General features: G+C 35.2%; 2 protein-coding genes across 4 annotated transcripts; one reads left to right on the plus strand and one right to left on the minus strand.

The window, feature by feature from the left end:
• The first annotated feature begins 1,615 nt into the window (after positions 1-1,615).
• Positions 1,616-7,358, plus strand: LOC105120985 (ethanolamine-phosphate cytidylyltransferase-like). Of its 2 annotated transcripts, none has more exons than XM_011019439.1 (10): positions 1,616-1,785; positions 2,516-2,955; positions 3,385-3,620; positions 3,875-4,035; positions 4,327-4,398; positions 5,049-5,116; positions 5,296-5,416; positions 6,083-6,148; positions 6,258-6,380; positions 6,991-7,358. In XM_011019439.1, exons 2-10 carry the CDS (start codon positions 2,603-2,605, stop codon positions 7,060-7,062), a joined length of 1,272 nt encoding a protein of 423 aa, XP_011017741.1. In that variant the 5' UTR covers positions 1,616-1,785; positions 2,516-2,602; the 3' UTR covers positions 7,063-7,358. The 2 variants fall into 2 exon arrangements, with proteins under 2 accessions (XP_011017741.1, XP_011017742.1); XM_011019440.1 differs by lacking the exon at positions 1,616-1,785 and adding an exon at positions 1,829-1,905.
• A 400-nt stretch (positions 7,359-7,758) lies between these two features.
• On the minus strand, positions 7,759-9,350 carry LOC105120987 (uncharacterized). 2 transcript variants are annotated; one of them, XM_011019442.1, is made up of 4 exons: positions 8,997-9,350; positions 8,616-8,898; positions 7,981-8,499; positions 7,759-7,945 (listed from the first exon to the last, which is right to left on the minus strand). In XM_011019442.1, exons 1-3 carry the CDS (start codon positions 9,138-9,140, stop codon positions 8,096-8,098), a joined length of 831 nt encoding a protein of 276 aa, XP_011017744.1. In that variant the 5' UTR covers positions 9,141-9,350; the 3' UTR covers positions 7,759-7,945; positions 7,981-8,095. The 2 variants fall into 2 exon arrangements, with proteins under 2 accessions (XP_011017744.1, XP_011017743.1); XM_011019441.1 differs by having other exon boundaries at positions 7,759-7,927; positions 7,960-8,499; positions 8,997-9,348.
• Between the last annotated feature and the right edge of the window lie 110 nt (positions 9,351-9,460).

Here is a 9,460-nt window from a genome sequence, read left to right on the forward strand (position 1 = left end):
GTTTACACGTAATTTTATTTTATTTAAAAGAATACACGTAGCGATGGTTTTGTTTGGATGCTAACATTAACAAAAAATAAAAAATAAATAAAATTATGGTTATTTCGCTGCTGTAGATATGCTCTGTGATTTTATAAGCTGATTTATAATTAGTATTTTCAAACTTTAAAATTTGAGTGGTTAAACTTTATTTGTTTTATATTTTTCATCTTAAAATAATTTCAGGAAGAAGATAAGCGTCAAAAATAGAGATAAAAGAAAAAAACTTTCAATCATCTATATTTCAACTAGAAAAACCACTTTGGTTACCTTTTTTAAATATAATTTGTTTATGATTGTTATTGAAATTGAAAAGTAAGTCGAGGAAAAAAATAAAAATAATTTTTAGATATATTTTGAATAAATTTTGAGGTTAAAATTTGGTTTTAAAATATTTTAAAAAAAACTATGTAAATGTTCGGTATTCTATAATGTTTATTTTTTATAATATTTTTTGTTTAAAATTAAATTGAAATAATTTTTTTAGTTTTTAAAATTTATTTTCAATGCAATATATGAAAATAATTTAATTTTTTCACAAAAATACTTTTCAAAATAAACGGGATATATTAGAAACTCATGTGATGAAAATGGTGAAAAAATTTGGTCTTTTTTTTTATTTGTTTTAAACAATTCAGCAATCCCTAATTATAAATTCCGGGATTGTGGCAATGACGTGCAACTTGGAGTCTTCATAAATCCTTTTTATCTTAGATTTTTAAAGTGTATTTGGAGAGGGATTTTCCTTTCAAATTGACCCTTTTACTTTATTTAAATCTTCAATCATATCCTATTCATCTCCAATAGCCTCATTCTCTCAACGATAGCTTCTCCTCTGTCAATGGAGGACTAAATGCGTTACATTAGAGGAAAAACAAAGTTAATAGAACCCTAATTGAATCAATTTCTCAAATTTCTCAACACCATTATGATATTAAGGGTCCTCAAAGCTCACGATAATATGATGAGATTCAAACTTTAATTTGAATCATTTAAAGATTAAGAAGACTAGTTTGAGCATTTTTCGGTATAAAATTGGATTCAAAGTAAGACTTAATCAAGGTTTTTTACAAATTCAATGGGCCAAAATGATAAAATCAAGACTTAAGGACTCAGACAATAAATATTTTAAAGTCTATGAACCAACTTGGCATTTCCTTGTACCCAATTTACAGGTGTTTGCTCGCATGCATGAGTTTCAAAGATGCTTTGCTTTCTTAATCACGAAGATACATCAAACAACAAATAATAATATAAAAATAATTAAATAAACCAAAATCAAAGGCGAGAGATTTTCCTTTCCTGTCCTTTTCTTTTCTTTTTGAGTGGTGAGATTTTTTTTTCATTTTAAAGAAAAAAGAAAGACAACTTTCTTTTTTTTTTGTTTCTTGAAAGATTCCTTCTAGTGGGTGCAGGCATAAAAATCATAGCCGTAAGACCTCGTCGGGGTTTGATTGAGGCGAAGTCTGAATTATGCAGTAGAAATTTTGATCTTAAAAAAAAATTAATATAATACTGTTTTAACAAAATAAAATTATAAATCAGCAAGTCAAATTCATATTTTTGTCTCGATCACTCAATTTTTTTCCTTCCTCTATTTCTTTTCAATCCAGAATAGTTGCTGGATTTCGGATTAACTTATCGTACAGGTCCGAACTTTACAACTATAATAAAAACAGAGCCACCACATAGAGAGAGAATCCAGCTAAAAGTTTTCTAAGAAAGAGGAAACGAAAAAAAAGAGAGGTGAAAACATGATTCTCGATCTGACAGATTCAGATTTCTAGGCTTAAGTTTCTATGTTTTCAAGAATTCATTTCCTTTCATTTTCTTTGGTTTTCTCTCATTCCCATTTCCTTCCTTCAGGTTTTTCTGCTCCTTTTCTTTCTCTCTTTGCATCTTACATGAGAAATTTTCTCTTTTTAGTTCTTGAGTTTGAGATTCAGATTGAGACCAACCCCATTCATTAATTTTCAAGAAAAAACCCCCCCATTTGTTTATTTAATTAAATTTAGCAACCATTTTGTTGAATTCTCTCCCATTTCTATTTTTCTTTGGTTTCTTTTTGTAAAAATCTTATATTTTTTTGAGTTCTGGGTTGATTCATAATTTACTGGGAAAAAAGGGAGAAAGGGAAAGAAATTTATTCAGATTTGGTGTATTTACTGTTTTTTTTTAGCTTGGCATTGGAATTTTAATTGCTTGAATTACAATCTTTGTTTCGTTTTGTTTTAATTTGAATTTTAGTTGGTGTTCCTGAGTGTGATTTAGATTTCTGTTTATTCAAACAAGTTCATTTCTTTTTCTATGAATTCCAATTCTAATTATTTTTTTTCTTTTGTTCTAACAGTTGGTGGGACTTTTTAGTTTGTTAAGTTTGTGAATTAACTTTAAGACAAAAACTTTACGATGATTTATGTTAAATCACAATGTTTGTTTTGGTAACTGACTTCAATTGTTGTCTCAACTTATGCAGGGTTTGTGTCTCTAGATACTCTCTCAATCTCCAATAGTCTCTCCTCAAGATTGGAATAGCATAACAAAAAGAGAGGAGAGTGGGAGAATGGAGTATGAGAGCAGCAGTTCGATTTGGGATGGGGTGTCTTACTACCCACATCTGTTTGGTGGGCTAATGTTAACAGCTGCTTTGCTTGGATTATCAACTAGTTATTTTGGTGGACTTGGGTTCTCTTCTTTGCCTTATATGTGGTCTGATCTGGGAATTTTTCATAAAAAGAAGTGTCAGAAGAAGCGAATTCGGGTTTACATGGATGGTTGTTTTGATCTTATGCATTATGGACATGCCAATGCTTTGAGGCAAGCCAAGGCTTTAGGAGATGAATTGGTGGTTGGTGTTGTTAGTGATGAGGAGATTGTTGCCAATAAGGGCCCTCCTGTTTTATCCATGGAAGAGAGGTATTTTAGTGCATTGCTCTTTTCATTTTATTTTTTTTTCTCATTGATTTTTTTGTTTTTTGAAATGGCTGGACATGTTTCTTTCAGTTGAAGTGTTCTTAATTTTTTGTTGTGTTTTAATTTTACAATCATGGGATCAGAATCTGTTAATTGCAATGCATTTTACTGAATTATGTGGAATAAATTTGCCAAATCTTGCTGGACTAGTAATGGAACTGGTCAAAGTTTGTGACTTCGAATGCAAAGTGAGCTATGTACTTCTTGAGGGCGACATATCAGTTTGTATATGACATTATTATCTGTGTTCATTTAGTTGTTATTGCAACGGACTATAAAACATGAATAAGATGAAATATCTGTAGTTAGGCCATTTTTATCTGGCAATAAATTAACTGGACTATACATGTTCCACATCTTCATTATTCTCAGGCTGGCCCTTGTCAGTGGATTAAAGTGGGTGGATGAAGTCATAGCCAATGCTCCTTATGCCATTACAGAGAAATTCATGAACAGTCTCTTCAATGAGCATAAAATTGATTATATCATACATGGCGATGATCCTTGCTTGCTTCCTGATGGAACTGATGCCTATGCCTTGGCCAAGAAAGCTGGGCGTTATAAGCAGATTAAACGTACAGAAGGTGTCTCCAGCACCGATATTGTAGGTACTATAACTTCTATTGATCAATCTCTGAAATTGTTGGAAAATAGTCAAAAAATTGATTGGTTAGAAAAAACTAACATGATCATAACTATATATTTGGGGCTATCAGTGAATATACTATACTTTTTTTTAGTTGAGTGCATGTCATCAGTACAAGTGTTTGATCTCTTGCCCATACTTTCATCCTTTACACTTATAAAGATAATTTTCTTGTTTTATTTTTGTTTCTAATTACAGCTCAACTTATTAATGTAGGTAGAATACTTTCTTCTTTGAAGGATACAAAAGCTTGTGAAAATCACAATGATTCATCATCTTTGCCTGGCATTACTCTTGAAGGAAGTCAATCCAACAGTGCCCATATATCTCAATTTCTACCAACATCCCGGCGAATTGTGCAATTTTCAAATGGCAAGGTATCACATGTTTGCTTTTCATAATTATCTTGTGAAGTCAGTAAAGCATGGACCACTGACTGGAAATAATTATATATGGCATCTTTGATCCTCCTGTCAAAATAATTTTTTAGCATATATTTCCATACCTGCATTTATTGTTTGGAACTAAAAGGGAAATTGAGGTGCTAGTCAGATATCCTGTGCATGATTTGAGGGAAAGGGGGGCATACAATTAAAATTTTCATCCTTTCATCAGTGTATGTGGACCTTATTTGATCGAATGACTCTGTGCATTGCATGTTATCTTAGGGACCAGGACCAAATGCTCGTGTTGTCTACATCGATGGAGCATTTGATCTCTTCCATGCTGGACATGTGGAGGTATCTTTAATCATCAATGATTTACTGTCATCATTCTTTGCAATGATTCTTGCTATTCCATCACAATAAAAAAGCTGTGATTGTATCTTATTGCCATGCCAAAGTTTGTGGCTCCAACATCACTGCATATTTTTGTGGACTGTAGTTCTATTGGGCATCAGCTTAGTGCTTTTCAACATGGCACTGTAGGTATACATGTCTCAATGCCATCCACTCAAATACCTGCCTTGCATGACACAGTGAAACTTGATGGTTGCTCAAATTGACAATTCCAGCACTCTGGACTGGGTTACTGTAACTTCTGGTTTTTATGTCTGATAGAAAAGGAAAACATGATTGGATCAGAGTTAATCCTTTTCAAGTCTGCATCCAGTAGAATGGTTTGTCAAACTTGTTCAACAGATTTAATGTCACTGTGGCTATCTGGGAAGCTGCTTTATCTGATTCATTAATTGTTTTATGGTGTGATTGGTTAGCTTTTGGTTTTCAAGACTCTGAATCCCTTGTTGGTTATCCCAGTAGATGCATGATGCACCCATCCATAGTATATATGATGTACAAAATGCTCTGTTTCCTTTATCGCTAAAAGTCAACCATACATGTAAATTTGTTGAGAAATTTTTTCCCCTCTTATATTTTTCCTTGCTCAGATTCTCAGGAGTGCTAGGCAGCTTGGAGATTTTCTGCTGGTTGGGATCCACACTGACCAGATTGTAAGGTATATATATCAATTTGCTTTTGATGCTTGATTTTACTTGTGTACATTTTACATTAGCACACTTGATATCAGCAATTTTCGCACTTATGGATGTTTGAATGCATCAGATAAGACTTGCATCTGCTCTTTCTTGTGATAGTACAGCAGAATATAATGAAACATAATGCTGTTTTGCACAGTGAACATAGAGGGAAAGGTCACCCAATTATGCATCTGCATGAACGTAGTCTTAGCGTGCTGGCCTGCCGCTATGTTGATGAAGTCATCATTGGTGCACCTTGGGAAGTTACAAAAGACATGGTATTTTAATTGTTGCTATAATTCTATGTACTTTGATATGAGAGTTTTAAACAAGTAATGGTTTATTGTTAATGCATCACAGATGCTCGTACAGAGATGGGGTTAATGCATGCTGAATGAAGAAATTTGTTGGGATTTTGAAATTACTTGGGCTTTAGCTTTAACAACAAGATTTTTCTACGTTATTGCTTTATGTGTTGAAGGATTCAGGTTGATCCTTATTTTTACAAATGGTTGTTGAAGTGCATGCTTGATCTTAGAAAGTTAAAAATGTCATTGGAACCTAAACAACTCCTTTGCCAAGCTCATGAACAACAGAAATATTTCTTGGAGTCATGTAATCAACATCAATTTAACTGAAGTATATGGTATGATTTCAAAGATGAATTCTGAACTCTTGAGTAAAGTGATTCTAACGAAACGCATAGACTGAATTGGTGTCTTCAGCCAAAATGTTGCTCCCTTCTTCTCTAGAGTAGTTTCAGTTCTTTAAACATAAACCTTCCAGTGAGGTTTCAAACTAACACCTCTCTGAGTTTCTATTATTAACTTATGTAGTTTTGGATCTGTTTATCAACCTATTAATGTTGAGGCATAGTACATTTTTGAATGACCATTGTTGTTTGATTTCTTAACCATGAGGTATTCCTTTATTTGTATGATAAGGTCACAACTTTTAACATCACCTTGGTTGTGCATGGGACAGTAGCAGAGAAGAACTCCTTGTTGGCTGTAAGCTTAATTCTTCAATTTCCCTGATTGTATCCCTGTTTTCTCATGCAACTTCTATGTGCATAGGCAATTGGAAAATTGAAAAAATAAATTGTTTTGCTTCATGTAGGGAGAACCTGATCCATATGCAGTTCCAAAGAGCATGGGAATTTTCCGGATGCTTGAGAGCCCAAAAACTATAACAACCACTTCAGTGGCGCAAAGGATAGTTGCCAATCACGAGGCTTACTTGGTAGTTCTAAGCTTCTCTCTCTTGCTTTACTTGAATGAGTTCAATGTGATATGTGTTCTCCTTTTGGATTGACATTCCAATTGTGCATTTCGTGTCAACTGTCAACCATTCTTTGCACCACAACATTTTTATGAAACTGCCTGGAAAAAACTAATCAGATGGCATTGAGCACTGCTTAATTCAATCATTGAATGGTCCTGGCCAGTGGGATTCACTAATCCAATTTCTCACATGGTCCCGTGTGGTTGAACTGGTGAATTACAGTCTCTGAGTCGAACTGGTGAGCTACAGTCAGTAAATGCAGATTTCTTCGAAGCATTGTCAAGTTTTTTTCAGCTGTGAATGAGTACCTATTCATTTTCTTCGTTAAGGGCATAAATAGTAATGTTCAAATTCTGAATTTTTTCATTCTGGTATTCAAGTCTGTGATCCAATGTCCTTATTGATTACTTGCCTTGAGTATTTTTCCTTTTACGATGTCATTTGATTGCCTGCTCATTACACCTCACAAATAAGTTCACTGTAACCATTTTTTGGATAGTAGCATTGTATTCACAGGGTAGTATATCATGCGATGATGTTCTGCTTCTAACCCTAAACTTCAATGCAGAAACGGAATGCCAAGAAGGCAGAAAATGAGAAAAAGTACTACGCAGAGAAGGTATATGTATCAGGAGATTAAGCAGAGATCCAGTTCCACCACATAGTTGGTTTCGTACAGTTATTTATGCCATGCAGGGGCAACCTTAACCATCACAGAGACTTCCAATCAGCAGATATACATGACAGTCCCATAATTTTGTGCTGGAGGTTGGGGACGACAATTAGATGGATGTTGAAGGCCCTCTCGAGAGGCTTTAGACGCATCATTTTATTTTATTTCTTATTTGTTGTATCTTACTTTCAGAATAGAACTGAACCCTCAATAATGACACTGTTGAAACAGTTAACCACTCGGGCCTCCTCTCTTTACATCCTTTTCCAGGTGGCGTATTATTTTTCCTGTACAATGTGATGCCTAATCTTAGATCAAATGGATACAGTGCCAAAAACTAATACAAATAGATCCTCCTGAACTTTCTCAGGGCAGAAAACCAATCAAGTTCTCATTCTTTCTCGTCTCTGCTGCATAACATGATGCAGGGAATGGAGGTTTGAAATTGATGTTCAAAGTTTATTTTAAAGTTTGAGCTTTACTGGTTCACTCAACTAAATAAAAAGGGAAGGAGTTGCTTACAGCAATTGGACTTGCTTCAAGAGTGAATGGCTGGATACGCTACGGCTTTTCTAGCTTCTTATCAGTAGTAGGTTAAGCAAAATGAACAAAAGCTATGATCAACTCCAACGGAAAATACCAATCCAACCCGAAACATAAACCTAGAGGAACACAAGAAACTCCAGACCATTAACATTTTACTATTTCATCTCAACTTCCTTTCTACAATAAGCTTGTCATCCAGAGAAGGAACCCTCACAACCTCATCATAACTCTCAGTTCCCCAAGAACCAAAACAAAGTGGGTCCCCAAAAAAGCAAAGAAAACAAGAACACTTTCTAATAGTCGCCTCACGCCCCCATCGGAAAACTTTCTAATAGTCGCCTCACGCCCCCATCATATACATTCTTCGTTCCCCAATCTAACACTGCTTTCATTGCCCTCCAGTGAACAAAACTTACAAAAAATGAAGGCCAGTGCTAAAACCAACAAGCCCACTTTACGGGAGCCAAGTAACAGGAGTTGGGTTGGGATTTTGAGGAATCTGCGGCACCAAGCAATGCTGTTGCTGCCACTGAGGGAGGCCATCACTCCCTGCTCTTATTCCACCAAATCCAAATGCCTGGTTCTCCTGTGCTTGTCCTAGCCCTTCGCTTCCACTATAATTTTGATCATTATTGTCTTCTTCAATATCCATTGCTGCTTCTCCCATTTCTTCAGAATCCATCAGCTCAGTTTGTGGCACACTAGCATTATTACTATATATTATTTCCTGCAAAAAAGCAGGCTGAGTTTGAGAAGGAACCCAAGGCACAACAGCCATGCTATTATCCCTTCTTGCCCCTGCCTCCTCTTCTTCAACTGATCTTACTCCACCAGATTGGCTTGACCATAGAAATTGATCTGCATAAACAGAAATTATCCAGTTTTAGCCGCAACCCATCATTTTTAAACCCTCAAATCCCACTCCTAGACAAAAATCACAAAGACCCATCAAAGAAATTAGCTCAATCACTTACTTCTGAAGCCAGAAATGATGTTGGAATCAAGAGAAACAGAGAAATTATTAGGAGAACGATGCAGCAAGTGAAGGTTATTAACAGGCTTGAACAATACAATAGCCCTCTCTTCGTTATCAGAAGTTGCTGATGATGATTCTGGCATGACCAATTCCTCTATCTGCAGTTCCTGGTTCTTCCTCTGCTCATTGCTAATCAAACCAGAGTCCCCTTCTTCTTCACCGAACTCACCCGGCATCATTGATCCCTCTTCTTCCTCTATAATCGTCGGCAGCTCAGCATCCTAACACAAAACCGACACAAACCACAAAATTGATGAATATTTTCTCAAAAAATCTCGATTTTTTTTAACAAAAAGATAGCAAGTGAGTGGAATAGTACCAGAACGAGACGGCGAGTCTTGCGAGCAGGAGCGGAAAGAGAGAAATCGGAGAAATCATCACTGACTTCATCCACTTCTTTTCTCTTCAATATCTTCAACGAAGAAGAAGATGATGACGACAAGTATGGAGCAACTCCATTCATTGTTTGTGAGTCTTTAGATTGATTTTGTGCTTTGTGCGCAAAGCGTTTGATGTTTTGTTCCTTTGGTTTTTTTTTTTTTTTAATGCTATAAGAAAGGAGAAACAGTGTTTATGGAGATATTTCCTGGGGTCTCTGGAGATGTCCAGAGAGAACTGAGAGGAAAAAGAAGCACCTTTTTTGTTTTTATTTACGGTTTCGCCCTTCTTAGTCGGCTGTTGTCTTTTATCGTACTGGCTTTAAAGCCGATACCCGAGGCAAAGCCCGGTTTTATATATGCGGTTAATTTATTTAAAAATATAATAATATTATTAAACAATATT

Source organism: Populus euphratica, unplaced genomic scaffold, assembly GCF_000495115.2.
Source record: "Populus euphratica unplaced genomic scaffold, PopEup_1.0 scaffold31.1, whole genome shotgun sequence".
NCBI lineage: Eukaryota > Viridiplantae > Streptophyta > Magnoliopsida > Malpighiales > Salicaceae > Populus > Populus euphratica.